Below are 20,891 nucleotides of genomic sequence, written 5' to 3'. Positions count from 1 at the left end.
TTCAGAAAATATAAAATGTCATAAGGCGGGAGATGCAATGGGGACATTCAAAGACCCATAAGTCGTAGAAAAAGGAACAATGCCATGGCAAAAAAAAAAAACAAAAAAAAAACGTAAACCGACGAAAAGACCAACACGTTTACGAAACACTGAAGACTGATCAACACGAACTCAACAAAAACTGATGATTAACATGTGTGCTCCGGAAGAGTAAGGATTATCTGCTCCATGTGTGGCATTAGTCACTTTGCTAATGCAAGTACAAATCCGGTGTCAAATCTCATAACATAGCGTAATACAACTCGATATGCTTAACTTCATGGCCATCTATATGTCTTTTGGTTTTTATATCACTGGGGTCCTGTCACATTGACTTTTATCAGCCATCACCATTTACTTATACCACGTTTGTATATATATATATGTTTGAACGTTGTTTTCAATTTAGACTTGTATATATATATATATATATATAATAGGCAAGGTACGAATAGCATAGAATACGTTAATTTGAGTATGCGAACCGCTGAAATACTTGATTGATGTTCTTAGCCAACCAATAATATGATTCATTTGTTTGAGCCCTTCAAACAAACACATGTCTAACGGTTCGAAACAACCTATTTAATGGTTAGCATACAGCAATATTAAATCACTTCTTAATTCACACTTTAATACAACTGTAAAATAAAAAAAAAACCTTCAAACGATTGACAGGTGTTTGCTTGTAATGTTTTTTCAAACCGGAAAATCTGTCATTTATATTATCTAGTAGTTTGAATACATAGTTTATTTGAAGACATCCAGTTCTATTGGTAAGAGATTTTCGATTCAAATTCGAAACGTAACAAAAATATATTTTTTAAAAATTAGCTAGTTGTTAAAAGAAACGTCACGTTTTCCTTGATTATCGTTATAAACTTGTGGTCTTTAATAACCATTAATTATGTAAAGTATAATGTTTATTTTAGAAAGTTATTATATTATAGAAATCACGATGTAAACACCGAATCTAGTTTAACGTGCTGATTAACTTTGTTTGATGTGGATTACGTGTTGAAAGGTAAAATGTCATGGTTGGATGTATCACTTATTATTAATTAACTACTCTGTTATTGGACTTAATATGATGATAACTGCCTTTGCTATACAAAAGTGTCAACTCGGCCAATACAGAAAAACTCGGCCAATATGGATTTTTTTCTGTATTGGCCGAGTTCTCATCCGTCCAATGCAGGATTTCGGAACGTCTCTAGATTTAAGATCGAAAGTCATGACAAACACAACGTAATGTAAACTGTTGTTTGGAAGACGCTGTTTTATTTACTCACCATAAACATGCCAAAACGTTCAGTGTGGCAAATATTTCAGACTGAAGACGGTCACATTCATTTAAAAAGCACTTTTTGGTTAACGAGTCTGTAGATTATCACAAAGCTCATTTTTGTCGACCTCATAACTATTTAAAACAGTTTATCAGTGTAATGAGTGCATTTCAATTTACTGTTTTCTTTCGCTTCTCATGTTTTTGTATCATATATTTTTAACCCGATCCTCATATGGATTGTTGAAGGATGACCTGTAATCTATTGATCAAGTCTTTATGGATAGTTGTCTCATTGGCAAGGGGACTCGGTGGCCGAGTGGTCTAAGTAGTTACTACTGTAATCACTAGCCAGTCAACACTGAGGTTGTGAGTTCGAACCCCGCTCGTGCGGGTGCACTCGACTGCAATCTTAATTGACTAGGATTGTCAGTTTTCCTATCGAAGGTCGGTGGTTTTCTCCGGGCACTCCGGCTTCCTCCACCAATAAAAACTGGCCGCCACGAAATAGCCCAAAAGCGGTGCTTAATAGTGGCGTTAAACCACCAAAAATCAAATCAAATCAATCTCATTGGCAATCATATTCAACTCCTACTTTTATTTAGTCATTTTGTTTCTGAATCTCTCATGCAATTGCAGTACCTTTCCAATTACTATTTATGTGTTGCGTCTATATATGTATTATAACACTTAAAAGTGACTTAAAAGGGTTAACAAATCATCAAAAAAAATGTAGAAGACTCTTCTAAACAGCACCAAATCATTTGACATTGCAGCTTATAAAAAGAAACTCAAATTTGGATAGTTCGATTTCAGTGTAAAACATGTTAAAATCTTGTGAAAGGAAATGAAACAAAAACAAAGATAAACACTGTATGCACATAGTTAATTAATAAAGATATCATTACGTGATTATTTCTGTATTGGCCTTACTATTGGTCCTCGGCCAGCTGTATTGGCCCTCGGCTTCGCCTCAGGCCAATACAGCAAGCCTCGGATCAATAACAAAGCCAATGCAGAAATAATCACGTAATAATATCATAGTATATTTATTTATTAAATGATATGAGCAAATAAGCACTAATACGGATAAATCAGCATGTGCAATACTGATAAAGTTGACCTGTCGATATAATTCAAGAGTTAATATTGCTTTTCGGACAGGGCCAATACGGAAAAAACAGGGCCAATACGGAAAAAAGCCGTATTGGCCCATGGGCTAATACGAGACGTTCACTTCCGGTTTCAATTTTCTTACGCCTTATTTAACTTTAGACGTATCGTTTTGCATAAAAACATTTGCATTATATCTTCTAAGCTTAAAATCATAAAATAAAAAGTGTTTTGTAACGTATTGAAGTCTTGAAACGGAAATATTTCACAGCCTTTTCGAGTACGACTTTCGATTATTGACACTGTTTCATTTCATTTCCTTTGATCAATCATCAGAACGCAGACGATCCAAGAGTAAGAATAGTTAGACTGTCTGATTTATTCTTCCCAGCTACTTTATATTTGCTAGATAAAATGAATTGTAATAGCATAATATTAAGTACTTGGACGAGAAATCAGAAATTACATCTGACAATGTTGACAAAAAATCCATGCCACGTGAATGAAAAGACAAGTTCAGATATGAAATTCTGTATCTTCTTCACGGTAAGTTTCTTAGCTTATTCTTATTAAAAGAATTAAAATCATTTGATAAAAGTGTTATGAGCTGGCTGTTTCTGTATTGGCCCTGTTATAGATTCTCGATCAGCTGTATTGGCCCTCGACTCTTCGAGTCTCGGGTCCAATACAGCTAACCTCGAATCTACAACAGGGTCAATACAGAAACAGCCAGTTAATAACACTATAATAGGCCATCCACACAGCACTATATCAGACCGGAGAAGATGTATGTACTATAATAAAAACATAGACAAAAAGGATAAGAAAGGCCTTAAACAACTAGCTTATCCTGACGTCTGTACCAATTAACTGCTAACCATTACACATACAATATTCCTACAGACTGTGATTTTTAAAATCTTATTTCAATATTTTTTTTTCTATTTGTTACTTTTCATAGTGTTAACTTTCCCTTCCTTGAGGGTGATTATGGTTTTGGTTGTTCTCATAAGATGAACATTTCACAAGTTTGTTTGATACAAATGTATGTGCGTGTTTAAGGTAACCAATCAGATTTTAATACACGTTATATATGCATTTCCAAAATCAATTCATATTAGGATAAATATAGGAACCTAATGTCAGAACTTTACGATTTTTACAAATTTGTTTAAGATCGACTAAGGTTTTATTTAGAGCTTCACATATTGCATTGAAATTCGGGCACAGTAAAACTGAAGTGTTGACTACTCTTATAAAGGTTCAATGGGTTGGTGTTATCTATCGTTTTATATTTTCAACTTTCAAACTAGTCTCTAGCGTACTCCTTAACATTTCTCTTTACTGTCAATTACTGGAACATAAGGCAATTTCTAAGGCAAAATTGATCTCAGTTGGTGTTGTGTGCATTGCCCTTTGTGATTTGACTATCCAGGATTTTATTTAATAATTGGATGTTTTTGTAGTATTGTTTGAGTGAAAAAAAAGTTGACCGAATATCATATTGTATGAAGCGCGGATTGGCTGTTTGGAAAATTTCATTCACAATATAATTTCCCATCTAAAAAAAATCAGAAATAAAATTTTAACCAAGACAGGTATTCAACTACCATAATAACTATAGAATTTAAGCTCGGACTACGCGTTTCTAATATTTGGGGGATCACCGGCAACAGGTCATCTTGTCCATTGAAGTCACGATAAACCCCCAGGTAAAATTAATAGTAACTGTTATGATGGAATGTAATGAGTTCAGATATTTTTTTATGATCACAGATATTCGACACTACTGGACAACATATTGACTTTTTTGTTCATCAGTTACAACCGACGGTGAACATAGATGCTTCGTGAATGTTAGTTTCAGCCTTACTTGTTGCAATCGTTGGGTTTCTCTGGGATATAAATTGGACGATAAACAGTATTAACGACAACAGTGAGAATTTAGCACACTACAAACTGCAAAAACTGACAATTGGAAAGCCTTCTACTCACTTCTTTCATTTTGGACGTACTGAATGCCGGGTTAACTATTGACCTCAAACGTCGCCACCTCTCGCCACGTGCAAAGAACATATGGACATTCTCGTCCTGGTCTGGATCAACTTGGACGGGGTATACCTATATCAATAAAGCAAAGTGATTTAGAAGACAGTGTCCAGCAATTGATTTTTTCTGTAGTAATATTTTTATAATTTCAATCAGTCAATTATAATATGATATGATATAGTAAAATACATAATAATACTTAACACCATCTGTGTATCTTGAATTGAATACATATACATGTACATATATGAAAAATACGTTGGAACTAGAATACCTACATGTGAATGTCAACAAGAGCCCTGCTTAATTAATTCAGGATATGTTCTCGACAAGTATAAATTTTTATTAAAATCCAGGTACTACTGGTTGTCGATTCGTAAATGAAAAATACGTTGGAATTAGAATTCTTACATGTGAATGTCAGCAAGATCCCCGCTAAATTATTACAGGATATGTTTTCAACACATATACATTTCTATTAAAATCCAAGTACTAATGGTTGTCGATTCGTAAATGAAAAATACGTTGGAACTAGAATACCTACATGTGAATGTCAGCAAGAGCCTCGCTTAATCAATTCAGGATATGTTATCGACACATATAAATTTTTATCAAAATCCAAGCACTACTGGTTGTCGATTGGTGGGTAATCAATAACATTGAGAATCATTTTGAAATGGCAAATTATACATACACATCGACTTTCATTGACATCCAAACAAAAGCAGATATTTCGAAAGCTTTGTGACTTTTTAATAGAAGTTTTTACACAATTTTGACAACGGGAATCAATTTGGAATATGAATTATTCCTATTTATTATTTTCGTTGAAATCCAAATACGGAAAGGGTTTTTTTCTTAATCTGATTAGTTTACCCCATACTAGACATTGACAATTAATTTGGAATGTTATAGATCTTTATACATATATATGTATATTTTTGTTGAAATCCTATGGGAAAAAAGAATTGGTATGTTTTTAAGAAAGGGTAGAAATAGCTTATTAGATCTATATATCAATTTTTGTTGAAATCGTAGCAAAAAAAAAGTGTTTCTATATATTTTATTTTTAAGCAAACTTCAAGTTTTTAAACCCAATCACCCTCTATTGCTACAACAATCAATTTGTGGCTTAGAAATGAATTTTGAATATCATAAAATAGCCTATATATTTAATTTTGTTGAAATTCTAGCAAAACAGTTCAAGGTTAGAACATTTCTTTTGTTCTAAATATGTCGGTAGAACTCTTTTAGAGACTTTTATAGGACAGTTCTTATGACAGTTCCTAACATATTTTAAGTGAAGTTAGTAATTTTGTTCACTTTGAATCACCGATTTTCCAATCATTCTCTTCTAATTGAAACAAATACAAAAGGATTGCCCCTATTTCATCCACTATCCCTCTCATATAAACAGTGTATTTTGTATCCTTTTAAATTGTATATGCAGTACTTTTCCTGAACTATTTGCTATTTATCTATCAGATAATTTATAAGAAGTAGTAGATTCAGAATGGATAATAAACTTTCTTTTTTTCATATAGATATATAATAGACATTGATTATTTGCTTGCCATTAGTTTGCTTATTAACCTTTCTAGCATGAAAATTTTTAAACTGTCTAACAAAGATATCATATAATAGATCAACATCTGATGACACGAGTACTGGAGTTGGCCCTTCAAAATATCTGAAAAAAAAGATAATATGTATTAAGAAATATCTTTAAAAATCGGTACATTCATTTGCATGCATCTCTAGCCTTTGCTGATCATGCGTGTTTTTTAATTTTAGTTCATTTATATTTTTCGGAGTTCAGTATGGCGTCCATTCCGCTGAACTAGTATGCATTATGTTTCGGGGCAAGCTTAAGCCCGCCTCCGGGTGCCGGATTTTCTCGCTGCGTTGAAGACCCATTGGTGGCCTTGGGCTGGTTTTTTTGTTCTTTGGTCGGATTGTTGTCTCTTTGACACATTCCCCGTTTCCATTTTCAATTATGTTTGTTATTTGAAAAAGGGAATGGTATTCACATGTGAAAAATCACTGGTTCGCTTTATTATATTTTTTTACGAGTTGTTTGATCAATTGCAAATCGAAAACAGATTTTGTAAGCAAAATATCATTGTCATTTTCCTTAGTTTCTTTTGTTACTTATTCTGACATCAGACTCAGACTTCTTTTGAACTGAGTTTTACTGTGCGTATTGATATGTGTTTCTTTATTCTACATTGGCTAGAGGTATAGGGGGATGGTTGAGATCTCACAAAACATGTTTAACCCCGCCTCATTTTTGCGCCTGTCCCAAGTCAGGAGCCTCTGGCCTTTGTTTTGTATGTTTTTTAATTTTAGTTCATTTATATGTTTTGGAGTTTAGTGTGACGTCCATTTTCACTGAACTAGTACACAATTTTATTTAGGGGCCAGCTGAGGACCACCTCCGGGTGCGGGTTTTTTTTTGCAGTGCGTTGAAGACCCATTGGTGACCTTCGGCTGTTGTCTGCTCTTTGGTCGGGTTGTGGTCTCTTTGACATATTCCCCATTTCCATTCTCAATTTTATTTGTAAGCAGTATGATAGCAAATGACGTAGCATACTTTGCACGAAGCGCGGAGATTCTTTCCTTAAAACCGTGTTTCTTGTCATACTGATTAGTAGTTATGAAGACTGCATTCAATTTTTTTACTTCCAGTTAATATGGAATATTATAACATAATTATCTAAATAGAGTAATTATGAAAAGTAACCATTAGTATTCATTTAATTCTAACACGTTTCCTTGAGGCTTACCATGCACGTGCTCTACAATTGTCCAAAAAATGTTTATACAATACTCATCATAATTTCTGTTTATTGCCACCAATAGTTTATAAAATCATGTTCCCAAAAAAATGTTCACGAATAAACGAAAACTCACCGAAAACTCAAATATTTATACATACCCGTATGTATTTCCATATATGTTGTTCCATTTGCGGAATGTTAAATACAAACTCTGAAAATATATTCAAAAGGTATAAAGTTATCTCATATGTTTTGGAACATCCTGTACAAAGTCAGGAATAAGACAGTTGTTTTCCTTTCATTTGATGTTTTTGAGCCTTTGATTTTGCCATTTGTTAAGGGAATTACCGTTTTGAATTTTCTTTTGAGTTCTGTATTTTTGTTATTTTACTTTTTACTCGCTACACTGGAAATATCATTTCATCTAAAATTTGATATCACATACTACGCATAGAAAAGTATACCAATTCTGAAACAACAAAAAATTCCTGAAATAGTACAAGTACTGCCATATAAACTGTTTAATTTGATATTATTCCTCAACTATAATATCGTCGCTACAAAGGTTTTATGGTCACCATTACGAATAAATTGCTCGTTATCACGTGAATGGCTGTTGACGCATTTTGACAAAAACTTGTAGTATTTTCATTTCAAACTTTCACATTCAGCCATTATGTAAGGTTAGAGAGTTCACATATACGAAAATTTATAAATTAGATTATGTAATAAGGTTACAAAAGAGAAAAGAGACAAACATCAATGTGCAAAGGTATTAATTATTATCACTGACAATAACTTAGAAGATTTAGAATAGGAGAATGATTGCTGGTCCAACGGTAAGTATTTTTTTTTTTATTTTTTAAACAAAATTTGATCAATTACAGTAATTCATCACTTGAGAGTGTGACAGGTATTGCATTCCAAACAGGAAATACATAAACTTCTGGGGCATCCCATAAGTTCAAAAGAGATTAGCTTACCCAAATCTTTAGTGTACAATTTTGTTTATTTATACACGTATTTTTTACTTTTGATTTGTATCATTTTTTGAATTCTCTTCTTAATGTTTATTTTCGTTTATTCTGCATTAGTCAAATAAGTATCTACTTTGTGTTAAACAATATTTAGTTGGTGGTTATTACAATGACAATGATAATGATGATTATGCAAATGATGATTATGCAAATGATGATGATGTGACCTACCTGACCAAGAAATGACAACAAGTTTCCGAACAAAAAATTCGGGGAAGGTCCGGGAATATTTTTTTCTTTAAATGTTTCCATTTGGATTCTTCTTTGTCTGAAATAAAAGACTCTGAAGTTTGAGAATTGAACAAAATCTAGTGATGCAAATAATTGCAAGCTAGAAAGGAAATTCAATTTCATCGATATAATGTAACGTTGTTGTAAATAAAGTCGACAAGTCAAGACATGCTAGCCAAGGAAAATCAAGTACTTATTAAAGGATCACCTCATGTCCATATATTTCAGAACTGATCTCGGGTAGAACTGTTCTAGGGTGGAACAGTTCTAAAGCTGTTTATAACAGTTCGATAACAACTTATTGTGAGAGTTCTAAAGAGACATGAGAGAGGTCAAAACTGATCCCAACTGTAGGTTAGAACTGTCTTAAACTGTTCCAGGATAGAACTGCTCCTGTCTGAAACTGTTCCAGGGTAGAACTGTTCCTGTCAGAAACTGTTCTAGGGTATAACCGCTCCTGTCTGAAACTGTTCGAGGGTAGAACTGTTCCTGTCGGAAACTGTTCTAGGGTAGAACCGCTCCTGTCTGAAACTGTTCAAGGGTAGAACTGCTCCTGTCGGAAACTGTTCAGAGGTAGAACCACTCCTGTCTTAAACTGTTCAAGAGTAGAGCTGCTCCTGTCGGAAACTGTTCCAGGGTAGAACTGCTCCTGCCGGAAACTGTTCTAGGGTAGAACCGATCCTATCTGAAACTGTTCCAGGGTATAACTGCTCCTGTCGGAAACTGTCAGGAGGTAGAACCACTCCTGTCTTAAACTGTTCAAGGGTAGAGCTGCTCCTGTCGGAAACTGCTCCAGGGTAGAACTGCTCCTGTCGGAAACTGATCTAGGGTAGAACCGCTCCTGTCGGAAACTGTTCCAGGATAGAACTGTTCCTGTCGGAAACTGTTCAGAGGTAGAACCACTCCTGTCCTAAACTGTTCAAGTGTAGAGCTGCTCCTGTCGAAAACTGTTCCATGGTAGAACTGCACCTGTCGGAAACTGTGCTAAAGGTGTTAGGAGTACTGTTCTATTTACTATTTCAGAACGTTTGTCCTTACAGTTTCTCACGGATTTTAAGAGAAGTTAAAACTGATCCCACCGTTACGTTAGCCACTGTATACGTGTCTTTATAAACATATTAGTATTGGGCAACATAAACATTACATAACTAAAGGATACGAAATATTTTACCTTAAAATAAAGACTAGCAATGAAAAAATTAAAATTACAATTTATAAATTGTATACGTCCAAAACATTTTTTCGGATTTACCTGCATCAAGCAAAATATGTTATAGAGAAATACACATATTGAGAAAGAATCTTCAGATTGTATTATATTAAAGAATTTTATTTCATTTTGCAACGCTTTTCTTTCATTTTCTCTGTGTTTATATCTAATATTTTGCAAGCGAAATTTAAGATCAAGCTGGCCATTATCTCACTTAACGAAATATTTATGAACAATAGAATAGTTAATATAAAAAGATCATGAAAAAAGTTCATCCAGATTTATGTCTTTAGTCATTAGATACGCACATCTTTCTTGTTGTGGGATTGCAAGGATATTTGTTTTTGTGTCTTTAAGTGGTATATCGAGAGAGAGAGAGAGAGAGAAAAACCTACTATGTATGTATATATTTTAATGGATTGTGTGCGTTTTTCTTATGATAAATATTGGACAAAGAATCGTCTCAGAAAAACGAAATGGTCCAACTAGATTTCCGGGTATGTAACACTTAAGTTGAATTTATTTAACTACTAAGGATGTGATCAATTATAAGTTAAATCGGAAACAAATTCCAAACCATTCTATTAGATGGATAATATTCGTGTTTACTCGCTTGGATACTATCCGTGACACAAATCCAGCCAATATTTGCATCGGAAAACATACTGCGGATGTTGTTGTCACATTTTAGTGTATACGATACACTGTTCTTTACTATGGTAATACGACTCGCAAATAAAAGCTGGTTGTTAATAATGAGATATTTGGTGTTGAGTGTATTTTTCATCTTCATTCAATATCGCGTTACGTCCCTTAGAATTATTTCCATTGGTGAACACTTTTTTAAGAAAGTGCCCATGCATGGAAATATCCAAAAAGGCAAAACGTCCGGATGAATGAAGATGAGCAATAGAAAATAACTCTTCATTCCTGAAAAAAATGGAGAGTTTGATCAAAAGATTTTCGTCACAGGTGTGTTCTAATTGAAAACCAAGGATTTATAAAAACACCCAAAGAGCTATATGAGAACAAAAGAGACCCTAAAAAAATAGTTAAACACACTACATATGATAGTCCATTTTTAATGAAACATATACTGTAAATTTAAATGTGAATGCTTACATTAAGTAGTATTGCGATTCCTCGACAATCGACAATAACGCGAGAGATCTATTGAAGTAATTAACAGTACTTTAGAAGTAAATGGAAGTGATTCTTGTACACGTGTCGACAATCGACTAACACGCAAACAATGAATTGATGTGAGCATTGTAAATCAATCGGCAATAGACAAATACGAAAAAGGAAAAATGATATGATTCCGGTACACGTGTCGACAATAACGCGAAAAATTAATTGATGTGATTATTGTACAAAGGTCGACAATCGATAATAACTCGGGAGATTAATTATTGAGATTCTTGTACAAGTGTCGGCAATCGACAAAAACGCAAGAGATTAATTGGTGAGATTATTGTACAAATGTCGACAATCGATAATAACTCGGGAGATTAATTATTGAGATTCTTGTATAAGTGTCGACAATCGATAAAAACATAAAAGATTAATTGATGTGATTCTTGTACACGTGTCGAAAAAAAAACGCGAAAGATTAAAAGATGTGATTATCGTACACGTTTTGACAATCGAAACTAACGTTCATGTATCTTTACCCCCCCGAGAACCCTTGTCTTCGCTTTGAAAATGAAAAGGAACTATGGTGGATTTCGAATTAACAATAGAACAGACTCAAGAAGGGCATTTTTTTTTTACTAATGTGACACATATGAAAAATGCCTTTCTTTTACTTTTGATTTGTTAAGTATTGACAAAAAGCAGCTGTGAAAGTTATAAAATCATTTATTAAAGATATTCGTAACACATTTTCTTAAGGATGTACACCTCTGGAGAGCAAAAAATTTCGAGAATTAAACTTTTTTTCTTAACCATGTTTTTTTGGGTTTATATGACTGTAAGAAAATAACTGATGAAGAAAAAATCATATGGTGGTGCACTTCTTTTTTTGCTACGGCCATTTGAAAGTACCCATTTTTTATGATTTTCCCGTTTTCATCCATTTTTACCCATTTTTGGTTTATTTTCATGAAAAAAAATCACAATTTCACAATTAAACTTTTTGTCATACTTTCACTAAAGATGAAGTGGACCAATCTGAATAAATGTAACTAAAAAAACATAGGTTGGTGTTGATATTAGAAAGTTTTATAAAATTTTGTTGTTTTTTTCGTGTCAAATTGACCATGTTGTCAATTTTTTATAAAAATAAAAAGCATATCATTTCAACCTCTTTGATATAAATGATTGAAAACATACATATCCAAGAATTTTGAAAAGAAAAAAATTATATGGGATGTACATATCTTTGGTAAAATATTTTTTTTGTACCCTCACCTATTTTCTCAACATTTTGCCTGATGACACTTATAAAATTCGAAAATTTCATTACTCAAATAGATATAAGAAGATGTGGTATGAGTGTCAAAGAGACAACTCTCCATCCAAGTCACAATTTATAAAAGTAAACCATTATAGGTCAAAGTACGGTCTTCAACACGGAGCCTTGGCTCACACCGGACAGCAAGCTATAAAGGGCCCCAAAAATTACTAGTGTAAAACCATCATGACCATTCAAACGGGAAAACCAACGGTCTAATCTATATAAAAAACGAGAAACGAGAAACACTTATGAACCACATCAACAAACGACAACTACTGAACATCAGATTCCTGACTTAGGACTACTTATTTTAAGTACACAATTCTTTCACAGAGTTTAGTTTGATTATAATGTTTTGTATATTCATTGATATTTTTCACTTTTATCACATGTTTTGGAAATAATTACCGAACGAGATTTCAACGAGACTGAAACCTCAGAAGAATACATCCTTAAAGAAATGTGTTAAACACCAAACGGTTTTGTCAACCATAATAACACAAGATGAACTATGAGCTGAGTAGAAAGTCAATAGCCAATGGATTTACAAATGGATGTGCAACTGGACGTGCAAATGCATTAAATGGTTAAGTATGCTCACATAAAATTGAGAATGGAAATGGGGAATGTGTCAAAGAGACAACAACCCGACCATAGAACAGACAACAGCAGAAGGTCACCAACAGGTCTTCAATGCAGCGAGAAATTCCCGCACCCGGAGGCGTCCTTCAGCTGTCCTTCACATGACGCTTCATATATAAATTCGGGAAGCTCAGATATGTAGATCCATGGATGAAATGCGACACAAATAGCATCGAACGGACGGACACATGGACGGAATGACACACATGGGTAAAACAGTGTATTATATTTTACGCCAGATTTTGATTGGCAAGTACGAGAGAGATAGTTTACGCTATCTCATGGCTCAGCGGGAGATATTTTTTTGAATGTCACCCTCTCGTGCAGACCAATCAAAATCGATTATTTAAAGGACATTGAATTGAATTTACATTCATTTGATAATTTTAAAGATAATGCTCAAGTACTACGTTTTGGCTTCAAAACATTTTCATAGCAAATTCAATACGTCTGGCATATTGAATTTTGAGCCTAGTACCTTCTGCTAGCTATTATTCGTGTGTTTCTTTGTCCTATATGTTCTCCCATTTATTTGTATTGTGGTCCTGTCATGTGATGTTGTCGTTTTGGTGTTGTGTTTGAAGTTGCCATAAAAGCGGGAGGTTTGGCATGCCACAAAACCAGGTTCAACCAACCATTTTTTTCTTAAAATGTCCTGTACCAAGTCAGGAAAATGGCCATTGTTATATTATAGTTCGTTTCTGTGTGTGTTACATTTTAATGTTGTGTTTTTGTTGTGTCGTTGTTCTCCTCTTATATTTGATGCGTTTCCCTCAGTTTTAGTTTGTAACCCGGATTTGTTTTTATCTTTATCGATTTATGAGTTTCGAACAGCGGTATACTACTGTTGCCTTTCTTTATTCATAGCAAATAAAAGATGCATCTTGCTTCACTTTTGTTGCTTTTCTAATAACTGTAACATTGTTATGTACATGACGCTATATTTAATTATTTAAAATTTTTGATTTAAAATCGAATAATGGTAGACCATTCAGTACAATAAATTAAGTAACACAAAGTTGAAAAGGTGACAGAGCAGATTGATTCTACTAGGAAAAAACAATTGTCAAACATGGCTTCGCCTTCTCAGCTATGTGTTATTTATATGATACCTCTCAATATAAAGCGTCAAACGAAAATCATATTGTGTTTAAGACAATCGTTATACTGTATATAAACTGTTACAGTATATTCATTGTTATGTCTTCATAAGCAACCATGAAATGCTTGGAATCCCCCCTAACCCCTTTTAAAAAAAAAAAGAAACACGAAATAATTCAGAGAACTGATACACAACCTAAGTTTCTGAATAATTTCTTCATTTATCAACGACGAATTTTAGAAACTATTTTATACATATTTTGGTAGTTCGAATAATACCTTCCCCCCTGTTGTATATATATATCTGAACAAGTGAAAGTAATTGCACTTACCTGTAGAACCAAGTGAAACATCCCAGGCCTATACACACCAACAATTCTGTTAGCATTTTTCTTATCTCTGTACAGAAAAAGGAATAACGAAAGTTTACAATTGATTTAAAGAAAAACATTTTCCGCGTTTTATTCTTAGATTTATATATATATTTTTTGTATGACATTAACCAATCAAAACGTTCTGCATAAATAAATGGGTGGTTTGTTAAACATCAGGCAGAATCAATAATCCAATTAACGTTAATTATGTTTTACAATGAATCGTTGTGCCTTGCTGTTTTTTATTGAACAGGAAATGCTTTAACAAGACAAATTAATAACAAACTATTTATTTGATTGTTTCATTTCAAAACTTAGAAAGAAATTTCACAAGAAAGGTTTACAAGGTTAAGTAGAATAATTTGGTCAAGAAGTTTCAAAATTATTTACATTTTTTTCACTTTATTGGAAAGAAAATAAAAGACAATCAGTTCATTAATATGGTCAATTACACATGCATTAAAAATTGAAAACTTGAGATACATGTATGAGCTAATATAAGTTGTTGTAATTTCAAAAGTATGCTTCCCTTAATTGTATTCGAAATCTCCAAACAGTATTAAAAATGAAAAAAAATCTGAAATCGTCATTTAAAATATGTAGGCATATAAATGTACCGTATACTAGTATTATAAATACAACTATCAGTATTTGACAGAAATTCTATCACCGCTTCGAAATTGACGGTTTTCATACACATTATGTTAAATTAAAAATTCATGATATAAGGTGATTTTTTTGTTTAAGACTTAATTCATTGCGGCTTGAATTTATACTGATTTTACCACGGTATGGCCCTTTATGCTAACTATTTTACCGTTAGCGATCACCATTAGTAAACACATATTCAATGTTGAGGCAGAGAAAAAAGAAAACTGAACTATAGTGACATGCTTGAGGTTTGGGCGACCGCCAAACATGTTTAACCTCGCCACATTCTGTATGTGTCTGTCCCAAAAAAACGCACTAATATTAACCACGGTTAAAAAAGATTAAAACTAGTAAAACTAATAATAACATTTTAAATCATAAACCAAACCAAATAATCAATCATGAAAAGTGGACAAAACACCACAGTATTTTTTTAAAAGTAATATAGACAAAATTAAACTAAATAAGTAAATACATAGATAAATGAATAAATAAATAAATTAATAAATAAATAAATAAATAAATAAATAAATAAATAAGCAAATAATTAAACAAATAAATAAATAAATAAATAAACGAAACAAAGTCATTAAGGTAAAATTGCTATCGTCTTGTTATTTCAATAGAATTTCATTTAAGTATCTGTCAATACATCTAATGCATCAAATTACAGTACTTTATTCGTTTAGAATGCATTAGTCTAAGATATAATTTTGTCTGTATTTGTAGAAGTTGTAGGTGGAAAGTGTCTTCAGAGAACAGAAACGTAATTATAAGAAATTGCACGCCCTTGGTTGACATCTGCATGTCAATGACAATAAAATTAATCTCTGAAAAACAACATAAAAACGTGAAATTGTTACAACTTTTCATATCTTATTATGCTTGTATTGGAATGATTAACAAAAAGAACTAATTGCTTATTTCCGTGTATATTCAGTAGTTTATTTATCAAGAATACATTATTTTAAATGTTAATTTGTCTGAAGTTGTAGGTGGAAGTGTCTACAGAGAAGAAAAACATCACTATATGACATCATAACTTCCGTTAGTAAAATTCCAAGCATAAAACTGTCTAACAAACAAGGAAGCGACCAGAATTGATCCAATAAACAGGTTTTCTGAGTATATATATTTTAAAAGGGAAGCTTTTAGCTGGTTCGATTCGTTCAGTCGCACAAAAAGTTCACGGTATCAATGTGCGAAAAATCTAATTATCTAAACATCGTCGACCTCTAATCGACTATCAGTCCCTGAGGTTACAATCCATACAGCAGTCATGGCTTCGGATTGCCATTATATTTTTTAAGATATATTTCCACTTTATAAAATCGAATACTTGTCACTAAGGTTGAAACTCCCTCATGCAAAGTTAACTTTCGGTTTTGGCTATTCTAGATCTGTTTAGGTTCTTTTAAATTGTATGCTGTTTAATATCTTAAACATTTGGCTTTCCGATCTCTTACCTTCGGACATTTTCGGTAAAAACTGTCCCAGAGCCTCGTGTTGCTCGCACATAAACTAATTCGTTTGTGTTTGAACAACTTACTTATGGGGGTTTTTAACGACCTTGACTGTCTATAAAGCCATCGCACGGTCGGAAGATACGACTAATAAACAATGTAATGCATTCAGGGTAATATTTTTAAAAGTGTTCACCAAAACGTCGTGTTTGGTTTAAAATGTTCTATAAATGGCAATTTAACCAATGACGTAACGTTATTTTCTTTTTGGGGTACGAACAAAAAAAATACCCATAGTCCTTTAGACTCTGAAAGGACCAATTGATTGCAGAACAATACAACATAGGTCGCCTTATATATACATAATTTAATTTTGGATGTAACGCGTCTTCCGATTGGCTGACGTTGTTTTGTTTATCAGCTCATAGACATAATTTTGTCATGTGACCTTGACGTCATCAACGTTTTTTCATGATTTACTCCGGTTTAAAATGGAATTAAGAATTAAATTATAAGAAATGACTGTAATATTTTTTTTGTCTATTCGAAATAACATAAAAAATGTGGTGCACACTTTAAAATAACCTGCTACGCGGGTTATTCAGTGTGCACCACATTTTTGATGTTATTTCTTCATAGACAGAAAAAATATTAAAGTCATTCCTTAAAGACATGCTTACGTTTATGAACATTGATATCATATTCGATTTGAATTTGAGTTATAGTGGTCCAAGCTTTTTTTTAGTGTTACATGCTGTTAACCTGTGTCAACGTCTTTGAGATCAATCGAGATCTGTATCAGTTTGGCTAGGCATTGTGTTTAGTAACATATCCAGGATTGAATGAAAGCGGGGCTTTTAACGATTTTATGCCGTAACATTATATTTTTCCTGATCAAAAGATCAAAGGCGAACGTCCTTAACGCTCTCAACTGAATCCGCCACTAGTGTTGTCATATGATGTTTGACAATTGTATTGCTCCTTGTTATACCGCTTGTTTTTTTTTTTTTTGGTCTTTAGTTTCAATTTGCTCTGTATAAGAATTATGAAACACACAAGATAGATAATATCAAGATTAACAACAGGGTAGTAGCAAATTTTAGCATGTTACCAGTCTTATAGAATATAACGCAAATATTTGCGTTATATCGTAAAGGTTTGCGTTGTAACGCAAATGTTTCCGTTATATCGCAAATGTTTGCGTTATAACGCAAAAGATTTTTGCGTTATTTTGCAAAGGTTTGCGTTGTAACGCAAAGATAGGTTGAAAAAATTAAAAAAATAATTGTGTGGCGCTAATTACGCTTCCGTACATTTTAACATCCTAACTAGTACAAAAGATGCAAATCATTGACAGTATATTTCACGATATATAATGACTTTGTTGATAACAATGACGGCATTTTTTAATTGAACATAAGATTACCGGATGTATATCTTAGTTTTTGTGTAGTTGGGTTGCCCTTTCAATGTCGAAAACCATCATATCCTTCTGTTCCATTTAAACGTTGTAATTTGTCTTCATGACAAACATTTTAGTACGGCTTTTTTTATAGCAAATAGACTTCATAAATAAGATGATAAACTAACACAATAATTAAAACAATTGTTGTTTATTGCAATGCTGAATTTTAATTGTATTTCTTTGCATATTTTATGAAAAGGCATCGTTTCATATACATTAATTTTCAATTATATAACCAAGACAGAAACTTTCTTTTCTATCAGCTTTAAGTGCATGAATTTTAGTTTCAAGGAAAGATATACCCCATGGGTTTTGTTATTAGGAAAAGATTGGCGCCAATACACAGATATCTCTGTCATGTAACCTACAAAAGGTATAATTACTGGTTTCCTTTAGTTCTACTTTGAATCTACGCCCGCTTTGATTTATTACCTTTTCGTGAGGATTAACGATACAATCTGTTATCGCAAAAAATCAGGAAATTCTTGATACTCAAAGTCTCTTTCTTAGAATATAATCTTACATTGTATAACCTGTGTGTACCCAGCTGTGAAAAGTACAGTTCATATACTGATTGCATGGTGAAATTGAGATTTTTTCAAGCAGTCTGTAACATATTGACTGACATACATTATACGAATCGTGGAAGTTTGTCCTTCAAATCTGTTTGAATATAAATTACTTTTAATTAGACAACAAGAGAAAAGATCGTTTTGAAGTGAAATGAGAGTTCTTAGACCTAGATATATATTGATTCTTTCTCTTTATATTTGTCAAGGTTTGATAGAGTATGCTTTTTTGCGTGCAGACGTTCACAAACATAGATTTTATTATTTCTGGGGACTATGTTGAAATGTAAGGTAAAGATGATCCGGCATGGTTGTCTTTGATAAAGACCCCCAAACCTGCAAACCAATAAAGATTAAGAATTATTGCATTGATTGCTGACATATGTCAACCAAAAGACATTTTCAGCCACTGATACACATATTCGCGCAATGACATAGACGTCAGTTTAGGAAATTCAATGGCAAATGTATAACAGGGGTTTTCGTCGTTCTTGTTATATTAAGAATACGGGGGAAAACTCACTGGCTAAAGTCAACAAAACTAAGTTAAGCTTTACGATGGTTTATATATAACTTTCTCAATAGTGCAAAACAATTACAATAACAGTTCAACGGTAAATATTCCAAAAAGATAAAACAAATGGTAATTCCAATAAATGTTCTATACTAAATACAATGAATATCACTGTAAATGCACGGCGTCCGTACAGCTTGACCGCTGGTATCCAACTGACCATTTGCATAGAAACGATATAATATGAATTATGTAATATTACTTAATCGATTTAATAATGAAATTTGTCACGTGATGCTGTAAACAAATAATACAAATTAATACATATATCTGATAACAAGAGTTGGACAATGCTAGGATTAAAATGGATTAACTTCTTAACATGAAAGCTAACAATTTGAAGAACAATAGTCGCTTGCTTTTAGATAAAGTTTGAATTTCAACGAAATGAAACAAAGAGGAAAATATCGCTATCACAAATTCCCTCCAACTAAATAAGACTCTGTCCAAGAGTCTAATAATAATACTGTCTTCTTCTTCCACGGGATGGATCGTGGTTTACATTTTGTCCTTTGTTTTTGATTCTGTCTTGGCCGCGATTGATTTCGAATTTTGCAGTCACCAGAGTCATATCTTAAAGCGTTATTTTCCGTTTCTAATCTTCTGCAACTAGTGGTCAAATCTTTTATCTTCTTTTTGTTTGATAATTCTGATACGTCAAAGTCTGCTACTTTAAAGTAGAGTGCTCCGATTGTTTTGACCAATTTATCGTTTTCAAGATTCAGAAATTACATTTCTCGCGATACTTCTGTGCTTTTAGAAATTGTTTTCTGCAGCTTGGTTTTTAATGTTTTGTTCTCCTGCTTAAGATCCCCAATTTCCTGTCTGAGCGATTTTCTGTTTTCTTTCAATTGATCTTTTATTAAATCAACGACTGATTCAAGTTTCACTTTTTCTTTCAAAATTTGGGTTTGCTTCGTTTGAAGTAAATTTACCTGGAAATGTAGAATTAAATTTGTCCGTGTTGCTTTACGAAATTCTGCATCGTCCAAGGTATAGAAAGGAAAATTCTCACAAGTTTTACGCTGTATAAATGAGGAAAGTCTTTCGAAATCTCCGTCAAGCTTTTTCTTTGATTTTGTTCTGATTTCTGCACAACATTGTTTATAAAAATGTCCTGTTTGTCTACAGCGGAAACATCTCACAGTTTTAGCGATATTCGAATTGATGACACGAAGAAAATTCGAACGTTGTGGATTGTAACCGTTTTCTACGAAAAATGACTGATTGTTCATATTGCACTCCTTTATAAGATCAGGTGGACACCACCAATTAAATCTGTGTCTCAATTTGTAATCCATTATACACTTGTAGAGCGTAGGTATGATCTTGTGTACAGCTTGTCTAATAAGTGTGAAACTAAGCAAACTGACCCGGGTACCTCCAACAATTTATAACAGGGGTTTTCATCGTTCCTGTTATATTAAGAATACGGGGCAAAACTCACTGGCTAAAGTCAACAAAACTAAGTTAAGCTTTACGATGGTTTATATATAACTTTTTCAATAGTGCAAAACAATTACAATAACAGTTCAACGGTAAATATTCCAAAAAGATAAAACAAATGGTAGTTCCAATAAATGTTCTATACTAAATACAATGAATATCATTGTAAATGTACGGCGTCCGTACAGCTTGACCGCTGGTATCCAACTGACCATTTGCATAGAAACGATATAATATGAATTATGTAATCTAACTTAATCGATGTAATAATGAAATTTGTCACGTGATGCTGTAAACAAATAATACAAATTAAAACATATATCTGATAACATGAAAGCTAACAATTTGAAGAACAATAGTCGCTTGGTGATAAAGTTTGAATTTCAACGAAATGAAACATAGAG

At 32.9% G+C, this 20,891-nt stretch overlaps 2 protein-coding genes across 3 annotated transcripts in view; both read right to left on the bottom strand.

Annotated features, from left to right (window-relative positions):
* Positions 1-14,333, bottom strand: part of LOC127722061 (putative cytochrome P450 CYP13A6) — a 28,889-nt gene extending 14,556 nt beyond the window's left edge. The window contains exons 1-5 of the mRNA XM_052228910.1: positions 14,278-14,333; positions 8,475-8,571; positions 7,425-7,477; positions 6,080-6,176; positions 4,433-4,558 (exon numbers count right to left, since the gene is read on the bottom strand). Of these exons, the coding sequence (XP_052084870.1) occupies positions 4,433-4,558; positions 6,080-6,176; positions 7,425-7,477; positions 8,475-8,571; positions 14,278-14,333 (429 nt within the window). The remainder of the gene's footprint in view (positions 1-4,432; positions 4,559-6,079; positions 6,177-7,424; positions 7,478-8,474; positions 8,572-14,277) is intronic.
* The window catches only part of LOC127722059 (cytochrome P450 3A8-like), a 497,429-nt gene that overhangs the window by 251,440 nt on the left and 225,098 nt on the right, over positions 1-20,891 (bottom strand). Inside the window, exon 14 of one of the 2 annotated variants that reach the window (XR_007991621.1) lies at positions 13,332-13,685. The exons of the other annotated variant lie outside the window; for it this stretch is intronic. The gene's annotated coding sequence lies outside the window, so the exon portion shown is untranslated. Of the gene's footprint in view, positions 1-13,331; positions 13,686-20,891 lie in introns of those variants that run through there. 2 annotated transcript variants of the gene reach the window in all.

The sequence above is a fragment of the Mytilus californianus genome, unplaced genomic scaffold (genome assembly GCF_021869535.1).
Source record: "Mytilus californianus isolate M0D057914Y unplaced genomic scaffold, xbMytCali1.0.p SCAF_12, whole genome shotgun sequence".
Classification (NCBI taxonomy): domain Eukaryota; kingdom Metazoa; phylum Mollusca; class Bivalvia; order Mytilida; family Mytilidae; genus Mytilus; species Mytilus californianus.
The sequence above is the reverse complement of the archived record's forward strand: the minus strand, read 5'-3'. Positions and strand labels throughout refer to the sequence as shown.